Source organism: Streptopelia decaocto (genome assembly GCF_964273445.1).
Source record: "Streptopelia decaocto genome assembly, chromosome: 5".
Classification (NCBI taxonomy): domain Eukaryota; kingdom Metazoa; phylum Chordata; class Aves; order Columbiformes; family Columbidae; genus Streptopelia; species Streptopelia decaocto.
Window position 1 is genome coordinate 13,217,184 of NC_138659.1, and position 25,241 is coordinate 13,242,424.

Genomic DNA, 25,241 nt, shown 5'->3' on the forward strand with positions numbered 1-25,241 from the left:
TCCTACTGTTTTCTTAACTAGGAATGTTAATCAAAATGTTTTTAGTTTGAGGTATTCCAAGGGGGTGTATTTAGCATGCTCTGCAACTTTGATGCGTAAGTTGTTTTATTCTCCCTCCTTTTTCCTCTGTAGCGCTGAACTCAGGCTCTATAGAGGAGGAACAGGGAATTTTGGATTTCAAAATCAGTTCGGCAGATTTTGAAGAGCTATCTTTGAATATTCTATAATAGACATACAGATTTGAAGAGCTTATTAAAGAGAGCCCCTGACACACTTCAGCAATATTAAATCACTTCAGATGATGCATGGCAGTGTAATGTTACTGAAGCATTTTACAGAATGTTAAAAAAGCCTGGATTTGAAAGTACTAGTGGGTTCACAGCCCTTACTGTGAAAAGTGATTGAAACTGTCAAAATTACTTCAATGTTTGCAGTGTATTACTTTCTTAAATTACAGAGAAGGGACATTAGTAAATAAATACAATGGTAGTTAATCTCTGGCCAGCTAACCAGCTGATGTGCTGGGTTAATGTCTTTATTAAATGCTTATTTAATAACTGGGCAGCTGTTCAGACAGGCCAGATGGACTTCAGTGTAATTGTGCTAATAACGAGAACTTTCTCACAAAAAGAAAGAGCAGTAAGAAGATGCATTTAGTGAGGGAACATCATGACAAATGTCTTCAGGACGGTGTGGTCTTCTGCCCTCAACAGACCGGCTGAAGTAGGTGGCTCATCCTTCAAAGCAAGAAAAACCAGCAGTAAGAATTGGAATAATGGTTTATTCTTTGCTGGGTGGTTTATTCTTTGCTTGTTCTTTGCCCCCACAGCCTCCTGCCTCCCTCGTGCATTCATGTATCTCCCCAACAAATCCACATTGTGTAAAGCTCTACCTTGCTCGCTAAATGTTGTCATTTTGCCCCATGTAAACAGCTCTAGCCCATTTGTATTTTGTGGAAACTGTGAGGTTTGATTAACTGTATTTTCAGAGTTTTTGCAAGAAATATTAGCAGACAGGTGTTAAGAATTACAGCTTTGTTTACATGGAGGCAGATTCTTTTATACTGGAAACATACTTATTATCATAAGCAAGAGGAGTGGTGAAGTGTGATGTTCTCGGTATGAGTAATGAATCCATTTTTCTTTTGTCTTTGTTTAGAATGAAAGCGTTGAAAGAGCATTTGAAGAGTAAAAATCTGGAATTAGTATCTGGCAGTATGTTTTTACCTTGCAATTATTGCATTTAAGAATTGAGTCCTTGCAGATTTCTTTGCTGTTGGGGACATTTCCAGCTACCTCCTGGATCATAGTCTTTGTCCTCCAGCTGCTGGTCCAGAAGTACAGGTCTTCTGTACACCTTGCGTGGTGTCTCTCGGCAGTGAAGGCATCTCAGATATGCCCAAACTTTGCAAACAGGACTAGATGACTGAGTTTAAACATCTAAAATTGTGAGCAATTGCCTTTGTAGCTGGAGGAGTTCACAGGTTTCTTCCTCAGTAAACTTGCAATGGCTTTTGGTTTTGATGTTTTAAACTCAGAAAATGACCATTACTTTTTGTTTCCTTCTTTAACAGCACTCGAAAGGAGTCAGTGAGATGAACTGTTGGGATTTTAGTGTCTGAAAGGCTCAATTATTCTCTTGAAGAGACGTTCTAAATGAGCCTGACCGAGATCCTGGATCTGTGTGAAGAGGACTAAGGATATAGGATGTCAACTGAGACAGAACTTCAAGTGGCTGTGAAAACCAGCACAAAGAAAGACTCCAGAAAGAAAGGTAATGACTAATTTATCTTTATTCATACGTATTGTGTACTTTAATCAACCACCTTTTATGCATCTGTGATTCTTTGATTATCTGTGTACTCAGTGAAAGTAAAATTTGTTAAGCTCAGGGGGTGTCTGGTATGGGAACATGGGGTTTGATTCTCTGACATAAATATATCAAAACATATTTAAAATGTAAGAAAGAACTTCTGTATTGCAGTTCATTAATTTTTACTCTATATTACAATTGTTTCATAAATGGAAATACAATATTAAAAATTCCTCTTAGCAAAAAATAACTTTTTTTTTTTCCTCTTTGTCAATAATAAATTTTCTTCCAAAGGCTTTCTTTCTGCTTTGTTTTGAACTAACCAGAGCTTAAATGCCCTTTCTGTTACTGGAGGTTGAATCTTACTGACTTTGAGAAGTTACTGAGAACTCAGTAGCAATCTGTAGAGAGGTGAACTGTAATCTGGTGAAGGAAATATAAGCAATGAGGAGGAAAACTCAAAATGAAGGAGAAGCTATGAATAAATGCGTGGTTGGATAATTTCACATTTGTATTTACGATTTTGCGTCGGATTGCAGGGCAGTTCTTTGGGCTGGTAAGCGTGAGAAATGGGACTATATGGATTGGTGCTTATGAATAGGAGTACTGAAAGATTTTATTAGGGAATTTTATCTGTAGATTTCTATTAGTATTTTTACTGTTTATGTTTTTAAGTACTGATGAACCTGGAGGCCAAGACCTTGAATTTTAGTGGTAATTTGTGTTTTTCTGTGTTTTTCTTTTTTTAAAACCTGTACGGACCATGAAATTGAGATTGAAAATGAATATAAGTTGCTCAAATAAAATCAAGTAAAAAAGGAAAAATCGTACTTGATAGTTTTAATACTGCAGGCAGCAAGATTTGAACTTTCATGGGAGTTTTTCAGTTTGTCTTCTTTCTTTTTGAGGGTTATAATTTAGCAATTTACTTCTGAGGATTTTTTTACATTTTTTAAGACAAAAAGTGTTCTCATCTTTGCTCACATGTGTGTGTTGCAAATTTTATGTGACTTAGATACAGATAAATAACTTCTTCGACTTCTAGGCAGCTGTACTTTTTGCCACGACAGTTCAACCAAACTGGTAATTAAGACCTTGTGTTTGCTACAGCTTTTGTGTCAGAAGTCTTTATATTAGTGTTTTTTAAAAAGAGACACAGCAATTAAAAATTTTTGAACATTTGTTTTAGAATCTTTATGTCCACTCTAGGTCTAACCTCACAAGGAAAAAAAATCTTTTAAGGTAAAAGAGCTATAGTTTGGAAAGGCAAAAATAGGGGAATTTGATGTAAATGAGAACGTGATCTGAGAGATGTTCATCAAGGCAAGTAAATAAAGTGAAGATAGTTTGGTTGTATAATCACTCAGTCTTTTTGGGCAGGCAAGAAATTAAAAGGTGTCAGTTCTTTGCAATACAGATAACATCTTTTTGATGTGTGCCGCCTATGTTGTTTCTTCTGCTGGAGGGGGAAACTTTTGAAAACAGCAAACAACCATTTTAGGAACTTGATGTTTATGTTAATAAAATATTCAGTATCCAACTTCCAAAAACATTTCCATAAATCATAATAATAACTGAATGCTTCTCTGCACAAAATCTGATTGTATTCCCCAAATGGAAATTCTGAGAATTACTGCTGAGAAGTACAAAATATGTTGTGTGGCAGTGCCCAGAGCTCCCTGCAGTGCGCATGAGTATCTGGGGAGCTGGAAGGGACGGCGAACGGCAGTAGCTCATCTCCAGAATTCAAGGTGTACAATTCAGACAGGGTTTGCTATTCAAATCCCATGTAATGAAAGTCAAAAGAAACTTGGTGGGCTCATTTGCTTGTCACTGAGCTTGTAGGTATTTGTGTATATTTCAACAAATAAGCCCTGTATAGTGTGAATGACAGACGTGTGAAAACCAGATATTTTTTTTTCCCAAGTTCATTAACTGCAAGCAGTAGCAGGTACTAACATGAAGTTTCTAATGTTACTAATCAATGAGTTTGATTATGCAACGGAACTCAGAATTCCCAAGGAATTAGTCTTTGCTTTATAGACAGAAATTTCAGCTCTACTGTATTTCCAGTGCATCAGGCTTTGTAACCATTTCTGTCTGGAGCAGAGAGGAACCTCTTTTGCTGTGTTATCTACTGTTCTGGTAACTCTCCTGTCATCTGCAGCGCACAGCACTGTGTTGAGAAAGAGCAGTAAGTTTGATAATAACTTTCTAATGGGGTGTCTGTCCCACATGTGTGTCAGATGTGACGTTCTGGGGAGACTGAAAGGGGAGAAGGATGAGAATGGAGATAGAGCATGGGACAGGGTTCTTTCCTGATCTCAGCATCCATCTCCTGTGTGGTGCCAGCTAAATCTTTAGCTCTCTTTATATCTGTATAAGGATATAGTAAGGTGGTGTCTCTTAGTTGAAGTATTGAAATAATACAAAGCTTAAATCCTAAAGATTTGTAAGGTATCTGGATATAAAATGTGACAAAGAAAGGACTGTCAGGCATTGGAACAGGCTGCCCAGGGAAGAGGTGGAGTCACCATTCCTGGAGGGGTTTAAAAGGTGTTTAGACGAGGTTCTTAGGGACATGGTTTAGAGCTAGAGTTAGGTTGTGGTTGGACTCAAGGATCCTGAGGGTCTCTTCCAACTGAAATGATTCTATGATTCTATACATGCAAGCTGCTGTTCTTATTGAAGTACAATGGCCAAAAAGGAAATGATGGTTATTCAGAAAATGTGTCTCATGCGTTTGTACCATAGTGCCTACCTTGAGGTAAAGGCACTGTAGCATCATGAGCTAAGAAAACAATTTAATAACCTGGAAAAGTTAAAGAAAAGGGCCAGGAGGACTCTCATGCGAATCAGTGAGTGAAATACAAAGTCCTGCTGCTGGGATGGACTGACCTGCAGTGATGTGGGCTGTGTGTTTGAAGTTCTTTTTATGTTTTGGTTTTTGTTTGTTTGTTTTTTAATTGCTTTTGGACTCTATTGCACAGATTACTGATTTTTTTGGTGACAGAGAAATAGGTTGATTTCTACTGCAGATGGGGCACATGACATTAATGCTCCTGCAAGGTTACAGACTTTACAGAATATTTCTTTTATGTGCTGGGAATGCTTCTCTCTTTTGGTAGTCATATGCAAAGCAATTCTCTTACAAGAAATTATTCAGACATTTCTCATTATGCACAGTGGCTTTACAGCCATAAGCTTTCTAGTCATAGTCAACTCTTCAGTCTGTCCGTTGTCATCAGAACTGGTTTATAAGACAGTGTTTGTTTCAGTGCTAAAGGATTATTACTACAGTTAGGATGAGAACTTAAACACAAAATCCTCTCAGAAGCTGCTACTTATGTAGAATCATAGCTGTGAAACTCTAATGTACTATAGGTAAGTTCAATATTAACATGTTAATATCAATTTGTAATTTTCTGTGTTAATGTTAGTACCTTGGATAATCTTAAAAATAGGCTATTAAAAAAAAATCAGCCTAGTCTTCATGCCATTCTCAGCCAATATCTACTAGTAACTGTGTTGTAATTACCTGTTTTGAGAACATGCTCAAATATTATAAGTCATCCTGAAGAGGTTTTGCGTTGCTCTCTAAAAGAAAATAATGCAAATTTTTTTTTTTTTGGTGTGTGTGTGTGTGTGTGTTAGCCAAAAATCATGTGTTCTCTAAGAAGCATTTAGAGAATTAATGATTCAAGTAATGCTCTTAAAGGCTGATTTTATTTCATCATCTGGTTCATTGAGAGGTGAATAAAAATTACGTGTTTGTACCGTTCACTATAGGAAATAAGAATATTTTATTAGCCAAAGTTGTTAGAAACATAAACCACATTTGTAGTACATGGGGGAAAAGCCATTTTATAAGTTTGTATGGATTATTGAATCAAAATGAAAACATTTGAGCCTATTGGAACTAAAATTGATTTAGAAACCTCTTCGGGGGAAATGTGTTGCATTGATGGTGAATCCACGCTGATGGCTGCCTTGGAAAATCCCTGCTTGCAAAATTAGCTTAATTAGGAAAACTGGAATGGGAGGTCAATAAAGAAGAGCCAGGCTGCCAAATCTGAATGCAGATCTGCATCTGTAATAAGACTTCTCAGTCAATTTTCAGAGTGACAGGGACTTTTAAAAATGGAAACAAGATACAAAGAGGAGCTCGGGCATGTTGACAAGCAGCATAACGATCTTTGATGCTAAAGATCCCCGTGGGTGAAATTCCCTTATTTAATAGGTTTCCGCTGCAGCGTGTGGGAAACACGTGGCAGCTGGAAGGAGCTTTCCCAGCAGGCAGGCGGCCAAGACGGGGATCGCCCCAGCGAGCCAATAGGAACCTGGAATTCAGAGGGCGTGTGATGTGGTGTGTCCCCACCAGAGGTAGATGCCTTCTCCGAGCCATGGGTTGGGCATTTTGTGTTGGCTGAATGAACGTACAAGTCCTGAAGCTGTGCTTGTGGGGGCAGAGCGAGAGTGGCCTCCGCTTGGGGACATCTTTAATGCCAGGTGAGAACTTCCCCACTTGCCCCAGCAGAGCAGAACATGTTGCCCAACGGTGCTTTCTTGGTGGTACAAGATGGGAGTCTGATCCTTTTGGGATCAGGGTGGCAAAAGGCTTAAGTGTCCCATTTTATCTGACTGCTAATTAAAAGGAGAGCAGCAGCTCCAGGACTGTTCACGTGTATCAGATTGTGCCCCTGGCAGAGTCACATCTATTTCCTGGGTCTTTTATACTCTAATGAGAGAGTAGAGTCGGTCTTCACCATCTAAAGGAAAACCTTTGCGTCCCCAGAAGCAAAACTCTAGTCAAACTAAGATCAAACAGGAGGTACCCAGTTAGTTTAAAAGCCTTTGGGGATAAGCAGCCCTTAAACAAGGTTATGTTTTGTCATTATCGGTTTTCATCATAGGTGCCTAATGCTACCCAAGTCCTGTTTCGGGTTTCTTACATCTCATTTGAATGCGATCTGTGGACTAATCATTGCTAAATTTGAGAGCGAGATGGAGATTTCTGGTTGCTGTGAAAGTTGCGATTTTGCTGATACATAGACATTTTGATGCAGTTTCTACAGGTTCATTTCCAGTGTGGAAATTCATCTTAAATTAATAAGTGTTATGAACAATGATGGTTGATTTTTTTTGTTTGGGTTTTTTTTAATTTATTGTTATTGAACTTCTTTTTACATTACAATCAGCTAACAACAATTAAAGCATCATCACTGTAATGAGGCATTTCAAGTCGTCAGATTGGTTTAGGTTAATTTATTTTTCTGATTACATAGCTAAGATTCATGGAATCCAGCAAAACTCAAATTTGATCTAAAGAGTAATGAAAAAGATGTGCAGTCAGGAGGATACTTCATTGACGGGGAGTGAATTTGCTTTGTTTCCTTGCAGTAGTTATGAGTTTTTCAATAATTTATAGATCAAGTAACAGCAGCATTAATTGATACGCTAATTGAGTCCACATGCCTGCCTTTAACAAATCTCTTTTGTGAAGTGGTTACTGACGATATTAATTGCACATCTTTTGAGTCTTGCTGTAAGTTATGAGTTCATTCTCAAGTTGAAAGGGGGTGGGAAAATCATTAATTTTGACATTGTGTAGCTATAATTAACACGAGTTATCCAATAACCTATCATAAATTAGAGAGCTCATGAATTCTCTTCTAAATACTGTGTTCAACCCAAGGGGGTCCATGGTTGTGTTAATTGCAGCATTCTTTGGGGGTGATGGATGTTGTCTCTTGCTGTGGTTAAAATGTTTATTGTTGTTTTTAATTGTGAGACAGGTCTGCCTAAGTTAAGGTTGGAGCTCTGTTACTTTGCTCCTCAGTAGAGGAATTTATAATCTCTTGAGTGTTAAGAATAACATTTCCTGAGAGTGCCTGTTATGTTATGATTTCTCAATGTTTTAACAGTCGTCAAAGCATTTCAGTTGAAACTAGTAATTAGGAGCTTAACACAGTGCGTGTTCCATGAATGATTTGACTTGCGTAACAGGCATTAAATACAGGTGGGTGTTAACTGTGCTGTACATTAGGAAATCTGTGGGTTGCTGGCAGTGAGAATCACCTATAAATCCCCCTCAGCCTGGGCTGTACATTGTTCCTGGCTTCATCCACTTACACTATTAAACTATATCTGAGACTTGGTTAAAATATGGAGAAAAATGGGGAGGCTGAGGCTGATAAGGAGGTAGACTTCCCAACAAGCAAATGAAGTAATATTCAGGGAAACATTTTGTCTGCTTGAAAAGGCTCACGACAAAGTTTTTTATTAGGACATTTGTGAACAAAAAGTTTTGCTTAGAGAGTTCAGGGAAAAAAAATTCTGTCACATAATGAATGTAACTGAGCAGGAGTGACTTAATTCATCCAGTTCAGTAGCTAAAATGCCTCTGGAGGTTTGGATGAGTGGAAGTTTCCTAATATGACCCACACAGAGATATGCTACAGTGGCAAGGATGTTGATGATATATATATATTTTTTTTAATTATTCTTCATCCAAATATATTTGCTTGCCTAGTAAATATTAATGAATGACGTTTCTGACAGTGTGTCACATTATGTACATTTGAGCATTTCTACTTTTCTGAAACATTTTGCCTTTCCCATTGACATTATGGGAAATTCTGCAAGTAATAGTAAAATATGTGGGTGTCACCTCTAACCTGTACTTCACAGTGAGTATCAGCTGTATTGGTAAATGCTCCCATTTTGCTGAAGGGAAATCAAAGACAACTGTAACAGGAAAATGAGCTTGATCCCAGCAATCTTGGAAGCATTAAACATCTCACCAGTTTTCGCTGAAATAAACAGATAACACTTTGCAATAATGTGGACATTAATGCTGTGTAGACTTTTTCATGCTACTGGGGAAAATTCCTTAAAACTTATATAATCTCATATAATTTATGGGAAGTAATGAACTTTCATGACTTGTGTACGTAGGGTGGAAATGTAAACTCATTTCAAGGATGGTTCAATCTTTGCATCAAAAGGCAGTGCTGATCTCTCAGTTACTTGTCTAAGATTACACTGCAGATCAGGACAGAGCTTGATATGTAATCTGAGGGTCCTGTTTCTTATTTTGTGCTCTAATAAACACATCTCACTCTCTCAGTAATGGTACCACAGTAATTTCATGAGTCAACTTGTGAAGAAAAAAGTGTGGAGCAACATACAAGTTAAAGGCAACATGCAGGTTTTGGTTTGTATATTTAAGCAGCCAGAAATAGAAGTCTTTAGCTGAATATCTTAATAAATTAGTCACAAAAGCCTTATTTGAAAAACTGTCCTTAATCTTTAATGTCATGAACCTGTTGAACACTGATCACTTACTGTCAAGAATACCTTGCCCACAAAACTGATAGCCTTTTGAAATATACTGCGGCTGAATTTGTAAGCCTTTTATTTGTGCCTTGTTCCTCTTTAAGAGCTCAAAGAAATACATAGTGAATTTGGCCAAGTAATAGGCTCAGACTCCCTGTGATAAAAAGGTCAATCCCAGACATTCCCTGGGCTCCTCAGGAGTAAAGAAAAGATGTGGCTGTGATCCTTGCAAATGATGTGCTCTAGCTATAGAATCAATAGCATCATCATTGCCCATCCAAAATGAAGGACATAATATTAATATGTAATGTATTTGGGTTGTCCAACAGCACAGTGGATGAATGTGTTTAACATTTCTCTCGAAAATGAATTCCTCTTAGAAGCGTGTCCTCAGAAATAATTACATATTATTTGTATTATTTTTAACTAAACATTGTTATATATAATAGCTAGTGTTAGTGTAAAGACAGGAAAAATGTGTTTCTCTGCTTTTACAGTTGGTTGGTTTTGCAGATGAGACAATATAGTTTGTTTAACTAAATAATGTGTTTGTGTGGGTCTTTTGTACGAAAACAAAGGGCTGAATAAAAATAAAATATTTTTTCTTTCTTTTTTATTCATAGTGAGATCATGAGTAGGTGTATTATATGCAATTAATTGAAACCTTTTTTACAATGTTTTCAATGTATATTTTAATGTGAGTGCTAGATGATCAGATTTTAATGTATATCTATGGATTTTGAGCAGGCATAGGAAGTATAAAAAGAATGAAGGTTCCCTGCAATGGGAGCAGCAAGAAAGAGAATTATTTCTTTTTTAGAAACTAGCAACCAATGGCAAAGACAACTGAAGGCTTTTGTTTTTGGAGGAAAGGAGAAATCAGAATACTTTTTGGTAAGTTTGCTCTCCCAAGAATATGCCCCCAAAGATGTGTGTAGAATCCTGGAGTCCTGCATGAAATGGGTTTTGGACACAAACGAAGATGTGCCTCTCTGACCTGACAGAGCTGGGTAGCAGATGTGGAGACATTGCCAAGGGTCAGACCGGCTTCTGTAAGGAGGTTCTGGCCCCTCTGAAATTGTGGGAAATCAGCATCCTGAGAGCAGAGTGGTGGTGTAAAATAATTGTACCAAAAGCACCAAGCACATCTCTCATGCCCTGTACCTCTGAGTTTTTCTTCTCCTGTTCACCTACCACAGTGGTTTCTGTTGATGGTTTCCTGGTGCCTGTCATGTTAAAAGCATGAAGAACTGATGGTAGCCTGGTGGTTTGTGCACATATGATCCTGCTAGGTCAGGTTTTTTAAGTGATACAAACATTCTTTCCCTGATAGTACTAAGAGTGCTTGTTGCTTAGAAATACACAGGTTCCTAAGTTCAGAAAGGTTGTAAATTTAATGCATAAAGGTACTGGTCCTCATCAGCTGTTCACTGAAGACCTCCATCATTAGGGATCACCTTCTGAAACCTTTTCTTGTCTTGAATAACTTCTCATTCTTCACTCAGAGATCATTCATGCCAGAACCCTTGGCACCCCGCTAGCCCATGGCCCGGGCTGCAGAGACCCCTTGCTGCCCGGCTGCACGGACACGTCATGGGCTCATCACGAGGAGGAGCTGCACCCTGTTTCACAGTTAGTGCTCTGTTGTGAGGCATTTTCCAAAGATGATCTATTTTCTAAAGCATGAAAGAAGGCAAGTCTTACCTGCTTGAATCTCTGTAGCCTCTGTGAATAGAAACTCTACATGAACATAAGCTGTATGGAGCAAATACTTTAATGCTCATTGACATCTTTCCTTCTACTAGTAACAAGAGTGAGGCCAAAGCTGATACCCCAGCACTGAACCAACCTGAGGTGTGGAGAAGGTGATCTGTCCATCTGTTGCTGTCTGCATAACTGTGTCTGGAGGCACTTCTGACATCTTACAAGCCCTGCTTTCCTCCTTCGATCCTCCCTGAACAGCCAGTGCTTCTCCCCGTGACCTCTCTGCATAGATGAGGATCAGTGGAGTTGACTCGCTTCTGATGTAGACCTAGTGTTTATCCTGTTCTTCTTGCCCAGGCTGAAACACCAAATAATAGAGGTTATCACTTGTTTGCAAGCAGGTGAATTTACACACTTTATTTACTAGAATACTGTTGGCTTTTCCCAATTCCTTTTATTTGTGCTGCTGTGCAGTGCAGGAGGGCAGTTGCCAACACAATATCCATTATTATTCTGACAAGAACAGAGTAGCTTTCACTTCCATTTCTTGCAGACAGCATTACTCATGGCTGCAAAACAGCAGTAAAAATAGCACTAGGGCAAATTACCGTTTGGCTGCTGCTCGTCGGCTAGTCTGAGCTGAAGTTCACCAATGCTTCTGCGCAGGCTCAGGAAGGAGAGCAAGTCTGCAGGGAGGTCCTGGCCCAGGAACACAGAGTGAGCTCATGGGGAAAGGAGACTTCAGGTCATGGACATAGTCCTGGGTTGTAGGTCGGTGTTTTGGGAGGCTGCAATGTGCCTGTGTAGCACTGACAAACCTCTCACCCCCCTGATTTGTCCTGGCTGTGAAGGGCATGATTTTGTGTGAGGGATTCCTGGGATACCATTGTGTCCTCCTGCCTTACCACAAAGGGCCACGAAATTGGTGAAGGATTTAGAGTGGAAGCCTTATGAGGAGTGGCTGAGGTCGCTGGGTCTGTTCAGCCTGAAGAAGAGGAGACTGAGGGGAGACCTCATCATGGTTTACAGTTTCCTCACAAGGTGAGGAGGAATGGTAGGAGCTGATCTCTCCTCTCCGGTGAGCGATGATAGAACCTGAGGGAATGCCAGGAAGATGTGCGGGGGGAGGTTTAGGTTGGACATTATGAAAAGGTTCTTCACCCAGAGGGTGCTGAAGCTCTGGAACAGGCTCCCCAGGGAGGTGTCACGGCCCCAAGCCTGACAGTGTTCAAGAAGAGACTGGACAACGTCCTCAGACACATGGTGTGAACTGTGGGGTTGTCCTGTGCAGGGACAGGAGTTGGGCTTGATGATCCTTGTGGGTCCCTTCCAAATCAGGACACTCCATGGTTCTACCTGTAACTGAAATCAGTGAATGCAGCTGGGGAAGGTGGGAGATCCTGGCAGTGGTTTCAGTCGTGGTAGGAGGTCCTGCCTTGGAAGAGCCATGCAAAGTTGTCCAAAAGCACAGAAAGCTCTAGCCTCAACTTCATGAATATGAATGTTCCACGGCAGTCTCTTCTGCAAATGGTGGGAGGAGCAGCTTTCTCTGGAGTCAACTTGCTTTTAATGTCTACTCCATTTTAACTACTAGCAAACGTTGAACAGCTAATCTATGATCTATAATTACACCTCTTATTCTTTTAGTTTAGTTAGATGAGAAATTGTATAGTGAAAAGGATGATTCAGGGAGTGAAAGGAAATTAGGCATAGTAAGTCTTTTGAGGTTAGCTATTAATTTCATTTTTAAATATGAAATTGCCATCAAAGTAATAAGAGGGTAATATTTGCACATCGTGGTAGTGTGGACTAGCATGCTGATAACTAGGTAGAAGGCAAAGCCATCAGTAGTGTTGACTGAGTTAATCTTTTTTTATACCTTGTGTTGCCTGTATGAGTTATACATTGAACTCAAATGTACAAAGTCACATAAAGTGAATTAAATGCATCAGGGAAATTGGATGTACTCTGTACTTGGACATGGCTTAAGTTTCCTATTGATACTGTTACCTATGTGTGTTTAGTTTTGCTCTGTTTACTAGTGTAGGGATGTTTATGGCTTGCAGGGGTTTTTTTTAAGTGCACAGACTCTGAAGTGTCTCTTTAAGAATAATGTGTTATCAGCCCTTCACAGTAAAAGTAGATGTGGAGGAACACAGGCTCTACTGTCATGAGCGTGTCAAAAAGATGGCAATGCTAGAGATCAAAATGAAAGCTACCTACAGAGTTCTTTATCTGTCTCACCTATTTTCTTTCTCTTTGCTAGACTATAACTAAAGCAGTATGCTATATCTATACTTCTATATTTAATTGTGTTAAAGAGATGCTGAGGCTATAAGGTTAAGCACTAAAATTCTAAGGAAGCACAGACTCAAAGTTGCCTGTGTAAGCCTAATTTAACATCCCTTCAGGATATACATTTTCATACAGTTTTTAATGAGCTGAGCTCATATTGCTGTTTCCTGGAGACCTTTGCCCTGTTCAGTGAATGGAAGGACAGTGGTCAGGGAATCTGCTCCATCTGGTTCTGCTTTCTGTGCTCCACAGTCAAGATGGAGCTGCTTTGTTTTCACAGTGCTTCAACACAAATGTGGATACATGGATGTTGATAGGAGCACCAGAGCATTTTAGCAACATTCTCTTCATATATACTTTTTTTTTTTTTAAAAAAAAAAAAAAAAAAAAGAAAGAAAAAAGATAGAGAAGCTAGTGAACAGGTAGTTTTGGGGTTTTGTTGTTTGTTTGGGCTTTTTTGGGGGGTTGTTTTTTGCGGTTTTATTGTTGTTTGGTTGGCTTTTTCAAAAGGTGACATCATAGGGACATGAAAGGAACAGGGAAGTATTTCTGGAAGAAGAAAATAGTCAAAATATCCAAGCTGGCAGTGATGCTTCAGTGAAGGAAGACAGACTGGTTCAGGTGAGAATTAAATAAGGGCATAGAAACTGTAGGTATTAGGGAATTTTTTCAACAAATTAACAGAGGAGCTTTCCATAGAGATGTACTGTTTTCAACTAAGGCTTCGTTAAGGAATCTTCCTCAGATCCAAGATAAAGTTTCAGAAAGAGAAGCTTGTGCCAGAGGAGTTGGGGATGATTTTGGGGAGAGCCACTTTGGCATATATGTGTCTCTCACTCTTTTCTTCATCCTTTCTTCCTTCTTGTTTTTTGCTTTTGTAGCTCCCTTTTCCTTTTGGGGAATATCAGAACAGGAAAAATCTGAATATTTTGAATGTGGATCTTATTTTCGAGTCAGCCTTAGCTGGAAGAAGGAAACAATATAGTTGAAATGAGTAGTCGGAATGATTGGAAATCCAGGACTTCAGAGGGGTGCAGTCAGAGGACTACTCAGGAGAGATTGTTTTGGTTGCTTTTTCTGAACAAATAAGAGATGAGCAGGACCAATGATAAGAAGAGACTGAACTCGCAGCAGCTGAGAAGTTGGTTAAGATACAGATGCTTGGCATGGCCACGGGGTGATAGCAGAGAGGGATGAACAGGCTGTAATGATATTAAGAGGTTTATTAGGGATCATCTAATTCTATTCAAAATGGTGGAAGGGCCCATATTTGCAGCTCATCTATATATACATATGTTAGGGGGGGTCCAGGATAACACAGGTTTATCTTCTTTCTCTTTAGGCCAAGTCCTTCCCTAGCAGACAAGTGTAGATAGTCCCACAGCTGCTAGAATACTTACTTCGATGGAACTAATGCAACTTGGGTGTTCAACAATAGTGAGTTCTAACAACCTGAAAGCCAGCTTTGTAATTTGTAAATTTGAAAGCCTGTTAATTATTAGGTTCATTGTTTGCTTGTTTGTTTTAATGTAGATATATTTAAGAGAGCAACGAGGAACCTGGGGTTGGATCTTGTCAAAGCAGTGAACCTTGCTTGTGTTTAAAGCAATTTAGAATGTTATTTTAATGTCATTATTCATTGATTTTTAAATCATCTCCTAACCATTTGCAGCGGCATGGTCATTTCAGCAAATAAAGTAAATATATTTGAAATGTATTTGAATACCTAGTAAATTCTCTGCAGTAATTCTTTAATACAGTAATTCCTCATATTTTATTCCATGCATAAACTGCTAATATACTGAAAAGATTATGAAGATCATAAGGAGGTTTGGTTTTCTTTTAATCTTTTGGTGGAAACAATCATTTGGGGCTAAATGTCTGTACAGCAGTTGGATACAGGAATATTAACAAGTGAAATGATTATGTGCTTATATGAACTACTTCATGTATTTGTACTAAACTTGTCAGTTCTTAAGAGGTAATTAAAAAAATATTTTGAGGGAAATTTTGGATCTTTTTCATAACGAAGCAATCAATGGAAATTTAAAGATGCAATAAGAACTTCTATAAACATACTATGAAAAAGTATTTTCTGTTGTTGATGATCATCTGTTAAGATGATCTGTAACCTGACTTGATGACTCTTTGTCACTGGAGTCCAATTTTACAATCAGACTTTCGCAGTGGAGGAAATTTGAAGCCTTGTAATTTTGCAAAATGACCTTTTAGGAGTTGTTTTCAGTTTCCAGTAAAGTCATATCAACGTTTAATCTATTTTTGAATATTTCATAATGAGAAAGCTCATTTGTGTAACAAATTCAGCTCTGTCTTTTGTAGCAAAATATTCGACTCCTGGCAACACTTCTGTGTTAACCTGAGGTCCAGAGTGGCAGCTTCTCTTTGTTTTTGTAATGGCCAAGTTATTCAGAACTGACAAGCTGCAATATTTAGAAATAGTGGTCTGTGGAGAGAGGAAAGCTAAACCAACCAGCCAACAAAACCAAAACAAACCAAACAAAAAGAGATTTGTAATGTGGAACTGGGTGTTTTCTCCTAAAAATTAATACATTTTAATATTTCACACATGGAAGTGAATTATTTTAATTGCCAATAGTAGGTGGATAACACCACCAGTTCCCTGTTGCCAGTGCTGCTAATGTAAGCTAAGCATCCCTGGAATATAGTGGCAGCCAGACTTTCATGTCTATAAAACATTAATATGTTTATGCAGGTATGACCAAGGCAGAATATTCAGAATACGTTACCTTTTGAAATTCCTTTTGCCAGCATTTGAAGTTGGCTTTTCATTTGATCTGTTCTGTAGAATCGGCTTTGAGGTCAGAGATTTCATAGCCAATATGTTTCTATTAATCAGAATTTCATTTACCTAGAGGTGTTAACTTACTAGTTTGCTCACCTCAAGCCCAATATTAGTATCAAGTTAATTCTTAGTCACAATTGTTTGGAGAAACACTTTTTTTCAGGAAATTTTCCACTTTCACTCTGGAATTCAGTGATTAGGTGAGAGAGTTTGGATTCCAGGTGGAACAGTCCTGCTGCTCTTGCCAGTGACTCTGACAGTTTTCCTCCAAATGCCTATTTTTCACGTACCAGTTTAGCAAAGGAACCAGATCACAGCCTGATGGAAAGGCTAGCAGTGGATCCCAACAGTCATCACATTAAGCTGAAGCACTAGTTTAATTGTATGATTGGAGGTAGCTCTCTGCTTGCTTTTTTAGAAACCTTGCAACATGTAAGCGATAGTAAAGATGGCAAGATTGTGCCAAAAGCATTCAGTAACTCTGAGTGTATCAAGTGATTGTATACTGCTGATTTTTATTTCATAGAGGTGTGGCTAAGGCTTCATATGACTCTTCTTTAATGTGCTTAACCTTTGTACCAAAAGCATTTTTATTCATGTAGTTGGTAAGTATGAAAGGCGCTTGGAGCAGCATGCTGTTGCAAAACTCTGCTGCAAATGCTGTAATCATGGTATTAACCTACTTCAGAGCCTTAGGAGTACGCTCACTTTGTGAGGGCAGTAAGATTGTTTTTATCACTTCTAGTTCACTGACAGATTTTGAAACCAAATGATTTTCCTTTAAATAGTGTCTTGAAGTAGAAGGCTGCAGTGGAAATGATTGTTCCATCTAGCATTCCACTTAGAAGAATAAGAATTTCTTACACATTTTCTGTGCCTTCAGGAGAAGGTTCGTATGTACTGCTGTTGCTGCAGATGTAGAAATTTTCCTGGCACCTGGAATGTTGTTTTAGGGAAAGGAATTAACTACTTGGTATATCTCAAAGGAATTTTGATTCCAGCTTACAACAGTTTATAAGAAGCAGAGCCCTTTCACCTCTCTAGACACAAGCAGTGAGTATAGAAGGCAAAGCTCACGTGCAGCATGTACAGTTTTCATGGTTACAATACTAAAAGATTCCATGTGTCTAAAACAACACGGTTCTTTAGGTAGAAACCCGAGCGCAGAAATCTAAGTATGGGCAGGTTTGTAGCCAGCTATACGTAACCTGGTGCCTCTTTATAGTTCTGACCACCTGCAACTGAAATTCAGCTTTCTGGATTTGCTGGCATGATTTTGAGAGTACTGCTGTATGTGAACAGCCCTGTTAACAAGAGAGTGTGTTCAGAGGTAGTCATGGTCAGCAACTTGTTCAGTAAAATCTGAGCTGACTCCAAAATGGAGCCTTCAAGGACAGAAGACTAAGAAGAGGGAAGGAACAGAGAAGTAGGATTGCTCTAAATACAGGAGATGATCTGGAAATGAAGCATTTTCTGAACGTATTGAACAAAATGGTAATCTTTAAGACTTTGCATCTTATTTATAATTTCAGGAGCAACTTCTGTGTTCTCTTTACCCTTTGTTTTCTGTATTAGCAAAGCTATTTGTGCAGGTTTTGTGGAGATGATTACTGGAACTGCAGGGGATGGGGATGTGGCAGGGAAGGGATCTGCAGCAAGCGGGCGGGGGGGGGCATTGCTGGCAGGAGCACGGGGAACTTCTTTGTTGTAGTTGCAACTACAAGACATCACCTGGAGGTGTAGACACCTGGCAATATTGGGGGACTGAGGAAATGCAGGCATTAAGTATGACTGAGGGCCACTCAGAACCTGCGATTAAGACATCTCCTGATCCTAATCCAGATTCACAGTTTATTGCAGGCATCTAATTACCCCCTTTGTACTCCTGCTCTCCTTATGAGTTTTCTCCTGCATCCCACCTCAAAAGCGTCAAGGATAGAGCACCTGTGACTGGCACCAATCTCACACCACCTCTTATACCACTCACGATCGCAGTGCTGGCCTACGCTGCTTTCCTGCTCCAGCTCTCCACATGGGAGATGGAGCTGGTTGGGTTGACCTGTTATCCACAGAGCAGGACACAGACAGGCAGGTGTCTCACCTGGAGAAGCTCTTGGCTGAAAGCAGCCCTGCTAGAAGGCCTGGTCTGCTGGCAGCTGAGCTGTAGGGCTCTGCAGTTGGCACAGGAAAGGTGTGTGGTCTGTACTGTTCTTGGCTATTGCTGTTAATCCGGTTTATTCATTTGCAGTAGCCATCATGCCTGAACCAGCCCCACAGAACTCGGTACATGGTTGCGACGCTGCATCTCTGGCATGCCTCGTCTCCTTAAAAACAGAAGAAGGTGGGAGCCGTTTCTAGATAAACGATCTCTGTTTTCCTTTAGTTAATTTTCAGTGAAAGGAAGCAACTGCCAGTTTTCTAGTTGAACCCCACTCATAATAATAACAACTTGGCAGGAACAGTGAAGAAGGGAAAATTCACGCTTTTGCAGCTAAACATTGTGTTCTGAACTGTATTATAATTACAAAATGTCACTTCTTGATAAATGAAACTTTCTTCTTATAGCTGGTTTCAATTAAGTTTTGTTTTACAAAGGAAGAATAGGTTTTAATAAGGCTTAAAATACATAAAAATATTGCATTTTTATTTTAGGGGAACAAAGAGGATTTCAATATTGAATCAGTATTGAATAGCTCGAAGTTATCCTGTCTGCATGACTTAGTTCCTTGCTGTCCAGGTTGTTCCTTGTACTGGCCAGGGTCACCACTGGCTCCCGTGGGTGTTGTCTTTCCAGTCACTGAAGTGGTGCATCCCAGATGCCAGCAGAAAACGTCAAACCAGTCTTGTGCTTATGGTTCCTCACTGCTTAGACTTTTTGTGGAACTATACACACAAACATGGACTCACTTTATGATAAAGGGTTTTGCCTTAAAGGAAAAATCTCTTTCTAGGAATTCATATATATATATATATATATATATTTTTTTTTTTTTTTTTTTTTTGTCTTGAAAATGAAGAAGAGAAGGCACCAGGGAGACCTTATTGTGGCCTTTCTGTACTTAAAAGGGGCCCATAAGAAAGATGAGGACAGACTTTTTAGCAGGGCCTGTTGCAATAGGGCAGGGGATGATAAGTATAAAGCAATATTTTTATGTATTTTAAGCCTTATTAAAACCTATTCTTCCTTTGTAAAACAAAACTTAATTGAAACCAGCTATAAGCAGAAAGTTTCATTTATCAAGAAGTGACATTTTGTAATTATAATACAGTTCAGAACACAATGTTTAGCTGCAAAAGCGTGAATTTTCAGGCCAGACATGTAGAAGTAGCTTTATCTATGTGGGTGGTGAGAACCTGGCCAGAGAGGTGGTGGATGAACCATCCCTGGAGAGATCCCAGGCCAGGCTGGACGGGGCTCTGAGCAACCTGAGCTGGTGAAGATGTCCCTGCTCATGGCAGGGGTGGCATTGGGTGAGGTGGGAAGGTCCTTTCCAACCCAAACTATTCTATGATTCTGTGATTCTTTGAAGTTGGGCCTTTATCTTCTTATACAAAGAGGTCATTGTTTGTCACCACTGTATTCCAGAGTGCCTGGACCTGACTCAGTAATTAGGCTGGAAATATTACACAACCACAGAGATTCATCTGGAGCCAAGACAGTTAATCAGAGTCATATAGGTGATAACTTTAAATACATAAAGTGAAGCATTCACACCTTTCTTGTTTCAGGTTCTGTGTGAACAGCAGCACTCAGTTTGAATCATCAGGAGGTGACTGTTGTCACAGCAGCAGAAGAGTGGCCTGAACTTTGTTCTCGGTGGCACGAATATGAGCACTGAAAACCAATTTCACCTTCCTCTGGGAACGAGAGTTACTTACCGAGATAGCAGCACAGGTCAGCATGGGCCAGGGATATGCTGACATATTGTTGAGACAATATTCTTGACAGATTCTATTTGTTTTTCTAGTTAAATGGAAAATCTAACCTACAAATTGGAAACAGTTAGTGAGATTGTGAAACAGGTGCATTTTAAATAAGTAAAAGCCTGCCTGAAAAGAGCAGGAGCCTTCACTCTTCACCTCTCTTGGGCAGGTTTGGACTTGAAAGATAAAGGTTTCTGCTGATGGTTGGATTTTACTGTGATGCTGTAAAAATCCCAGTTTTAAATGGACTTTTGCAGTGGTGGATTCACCAGAGGACAGTTATGAGGGTAACGGGACGTGATGTGTTGGAGTCAAGGGTTGCACATCATCTCTAGTTATCATTTATATATAAATAAATACATCTTTCAATGCAAGGTCTGTCTAGTTTTCAGAATGATCAACATAATATGGGTTGTATATGTGGCAGTTTAATGCTGTGAAAAATTTTATGGCAGTAAGAGACGTGGCAAACGCCACGTTGTGTGTTGGAAGAGGAGCAGGTAAGTATGTAACACCCAGTGGCTGCTAAGCACGCAGGGGCTTGATTTTCGTTGTTATTGAAAAGGACATAGATATTATGGAGTGCAAGTAAATTGGAATTTTTCTACAGTTTTGATTTTTCTCAGAAATATAATGAAATTGCTCCTGAGGAGAATGGAAAAGCTGCTTCAGAAATCTAACCACTATTAAATTCAGTGCTTTGTAAATACTGCTTGCTCTGTGGTGGTGCAAGTTCGTTGCTGTCATGTAACACGACCATATTCCCTAAAATAAATCTTTATTTCTCTTTTTTTAGACCCATTTTTCCCCTCAGTCTCTGATAGAGGCATACACCTTACTGTAAACCTGTAAAAGGCTGTAAATATTTTCATCTCCCACAGGTAAAATATCCAGTGTGACATAATTAAAATATAAAAATATTCACCCTATTTATTGACCATTTTTTCCCCTTCACTTGGCACCATGTTGTCAGGACATTCCTGATGAATCCGGTCTGCAGCACAACAGAAGCTGATCTTCTCCAGTTTCTCTTTATGAATCAATGAAGAGAGAAAAGTAGGAAAAGTGTGTTGATGGCATGGGAGAAAATGACAGGCGGCTTCAGGGGCAGGTGTTGCATCTGCACAGCTCCGGAGGTTTCACTGTGCCTTGAAACACACTTTGGATGCTGCTTGCAGGAAATTGAGAATTCTGTCCAACGCAGATAAAAAGCAAATTTGGATTTGAACAACTTTTGTAAAAATAACTTTGGCAGAAAAGCCTCCTTTTTTTTCAAAAGGCACAGAGAAATTGCTTCAGACTTGTTTTCCGAGGTTTCTTTTCAATTTTTCTTCCGCTTTTATTCAACTGTGTGGCAGATTTAGGCTATATCATGCTTGAGTTTTAAGGAAGTTCTGACAGTTTCATATTTATGACTTGTCTTCCCTTGAGGAAAACTGTCATGCCGAATTGAAATTGGACATACTAGCTGGTCTTTAATTTCAGGTATTTCCTTAAACTATTTACAAATATTATTGGAGCATATCCAAGCATTTTTAGTGGTGCATTTTTCCTGACCTGAGTGATTGGTTTCAAAGCACCTGCTTAAATTTATTGCTTTATACTTAACATCCCCTGTATTCCAAGATACCATTGTGGTCCAGTTTAGCTGTTTGTAGGCAGGAATTTGTGTATGCAGAAGGAATGTGAGGCTTGTTACATATTTATTCTTGATGGAATGAGAATCCTACTGAAGAGGTTTTAATCTTTTGTAGGACAAGAAGTTTGTGTCGGGGCAGCATCTTTACTAGAAGTCCAAAGAATACATGAATACATGTGTCTGTTCAGGACTTGTCGTGTTTAATGCTTTAGTTTTCTTAAACTCTTTTAATAGTCTGAATCTAAATCAAAATTTTTCTTTTCAAATCAGATTTAGTAGGATATTCCTGAAAAAGATCCATTCTTCCTCACCTCCCTCTTCCTGGGAGTATGGGAATTGCAGTATTTGCAATTACACAGGCAGAAGATTTCTCTAGTACAGCTGTTAATCTTTATGGATTTATCTTCATAATTAATTAACCATAACTCTAAATGAAAAACTGTTTAGGTTTGGTTCGTGGTTTTTTTTTTCCATAGGTGGCCTGAATACAGTATTTCAAGTAAATTGTCTTTCAGTGTCTTCCCAATTTAATTTACTTCACTTTAATTACTGCTCTTTGGCATCATTACAGTCTTGTTTCCATTTCTGTCTAAATATAATGTTTTTGCAATGCTTTTCCAGAGGTTGCAGGTATAAAGCAATAACAGTGACGCTGAATAGAAAATGATAATGCATACGTAGTCTCGCAAGGATGAGAGACAGTGCTTAGGGTAGCTCATGGAAAAGAGCCAAAGCTTAACATTTATGAATTACTAGAAGAAGCATTTTGTAATTATGAAACAAAACATTATATGGTTATTGTGTTCAGAACTTAAACACTGGTCAGTCACCAATCATGTCAGTGCATTTGTTTCAAGTATGGAAATAGGTTATTTTTCTGAAGCGTCAGGAGCTTATGTGAACTGCAACATTTATTTTGATTCGCCCTGTCTGTATTTTTCTTGGACCTCATATCACTGGGATTTTCTTAGTAAAACTGGTTTACAAAAGTGTCCTGGGAGATGTTGCTGGCCAAGTGCAAGGATAGTTTCTCTTAACTACAGCCTAGAGGCCTTCTGCAAACCTGGCTTGCCCTCAGTCTCTTCTGTTATTTCTTCCCTTATTATATCCATATATCCTGCCAGTGAGAGCTCCCTCATGATCCTGCTCATGCTTTCATCCTTGCTAACAATAGTCTGAGATTTGCTTGAAATAGGTTACTCTATGCATATTCTTCCATAATACGCTTGCCGAGAAGGTTTCCAGAATTAACCTGTTTTTAAAATTAGCCTCCTTTTGCTACCATGGAATTGAAAATAACCTGATAAAAAGATCCCGACAATAGTTTCTCTTTACTGAACTCATGCTGAGGATAATTTTTCAGCCATGGCTTAAAAACAGCCATGATTTATAACAACTTATTGGGTGGTTTGACATAGTCTTCGCTTACCTTTGCACATCATATAGGGAACCAAAGGAAGGTTTTGAGGCTAATAATGCTGTGCTTTGTCAGCTGTTAGGTATTTGTGTGGTTATGGAGTTCTAATGCATCCAGGACTGTAGTATTTGGGTTCAATATGGGAAGGAGAATTAGTAACAGAAAAGGTCTGATAAGGATTGAGGACTGTATGTGCTGAGTGACTGCAAGACTGTATTACTTAGGCCGTCATGTGTGTTGACACTGAACTAGAAAATCACTTTTCTTGCTTCCCTTTGCAGTTAGAGAAAGAAAATGTAGAACAATGAAGCCATAGTTGCGGAAAAGAAATGAATATTTGGAGCAAATAGCAAGTATATCAAATCCAGGTGATTGCGTTTGTGCAAAATGTCACCTGCCTTTTAAAATGAGTTCAGAGAAGTTTATTTTCTCTTTAAGTCACAGTTTTAAATCCATGACTTGTGGTGTTGGTACTTTTCTTTTCACCGTAGGTACAGGTGTATTTACAGAGTTGTTTTCTGGTTTGGTTCTCGCTCTTACAGTAAATTTTGATACAGTGGAGAATGTTGGGGTGGCACAAAACCAACACATTTTTATAGAAAGCTTTGATCTAAGGTCGAGGAAGTTTTAAGCTGAGCTTTAGTGTACAAGGAGGATAACAGTGACCAGTAAACACAGGAGGAGGGATTAACATTCAGTTGCCACTGTGAAAAACAGCACTGTGATAAGGTATTGGTAAGCCAAGAGAATTCCAGCTCATAGTAATAAAGTGTGTTTCAACAGCTTTCTGTCCTTGCATGCTTCACCTGCAGGATATGGATAACTTATTTTACCGAAAAATGAAAATATTGTGCTTCTTTTTCTTCCCTTTTTGTATAATGGAGAGGGCAGATGAGTAGGCTGCTAAATGTTGCGTCTGACCTGATACGTTTTAAAAATATTTTTTGAGAACCTGCTTCACAAAAAGCTAGTAATGATAATGTACATTTTGAGTTTTCCATTGCTGGAGATATTTACGGCATGTTTGAACACACAATTAGAGATTCTGTACACATCCATAAATAGTGCCTGTGGAGATGGAGCTCAGTCTTTTTTATCCTACATCTCAAAGTATTGGACAAACTTTAAAACTAAATAAAGACAAGATTCTCAGAATACTGCCTAGATATCGCAGGTGTACTCTGCCTATTGTGAAGACTGCTTTTTTAAATTTTATTTTAGAGCTACTTTTTAAAAATGAAAACGAACCTGCATACATCAGTGATGGGCAATGAATGCAAAAATAATAAAGCAATCAGCCACCACTGAAATGCTGCCACCTCTCAAGAAATGACAGCAATTTACCATGTGCTGCAGCGCAATACAGTATCATCCCTCATTTTAATATTTGATTTCCAAGAGTCATGTTTCTGATATTTATGACAGATGTAAATCTTAGAAATCCAGAGAGGTAAAATTATGGACTCGTCGCCCAGAGTTAGGCTTTTGTGCTTCTTTGGTACTAAATAATATCAGAGTTAAAGGAAAAAATACGCTGCTATCTGAATGAGTCTTCCCAGATGAGAATGTCTTGAGGTGATTTCTCTGATGATATCACACAGTATCACAGTATGTTTGGGATTGGAAGGGACCTCAAAAGATCATCTAGTCCAATCCTCCTGCTGGAGCAGGAACACCTAGGTGAGGTCGCACAGGAACATGTCCAGGCGGGTTTTGAATGTCTCCAGAGAAGGAGACTCCACCACTTCCCTGGGCAGCCTGTTCCAGTGTCTGTCACCCTTACTGAGAAGAAGTTTCTTCTCAAATTTAAGTGGAACCTCTTGTGTTCCAGCTTGATCCCATTACCCCTTGTCCTATCATTGTTTGCCACTGAGAAGAGTCTGGCTCCATCCCCATGGCACTCACCCTTTATATATTTATAAACATTAATAAGGTCCCCCCTTAGTCTCCTCTTCTCCAAACTAAAGAGACCCAGCTCCCTCAGCCTTTCTTCATAAGGGAGGTGCTCCACTCCCTTAATCATCTTGGTTGCCCTACGCTGGACCCTCTCCAGCAGTTCCCTGTCCTTCTTGAACTGAGGGGCCCAGAACTGGACACAATATTCCAGATGTGGTCTCACACCACGGAGTAGAGGGGAAGGAGGACCTCTCTCGATCTACTAACCACCCCCCTTCTAATACACCCCAGGATGCCATTGGCCTTCCTGGCCACAAGGGCACAGTGCTGGCTCATGGTCATCCTGTTGTCCACCAGGACCCCCAGGTCCCTTTCCCCTACACTGCTCTCTA

The 25,241-nt window shown here is 39.2% G+C and overlaps 1 protein-coding gene across 4 annotated transcripts in view; it reads left to right on the forward strand.

Annotated features, from left to right (window-relative positions):
* Positions 1 to 1,706: 1,706 nt before the first annotated feature.
* DAB1 (DAB adaptor protein 1) overlaps positions 1,707 to 25,241 on the forward strand; it is a gene marked incomplete at both ends in the record, with an annotated part of 111,809 nt that continues 88,274 nt past the window's right edge. For all 4 annotated transcript variants that reach the window (XM_082052811.1, XM_082052810.1, XM_082052812.1 and 1 more), the window contains one exon: positions 1,707 to 1,773. In XM_082052811.1, the coding sequence (XP_081908937.1) occupies positions 1,707 to 1,773 (67 nt within the window). The remainder of the gene's footprint in view (positions 1,774 to 25,241) is intronic.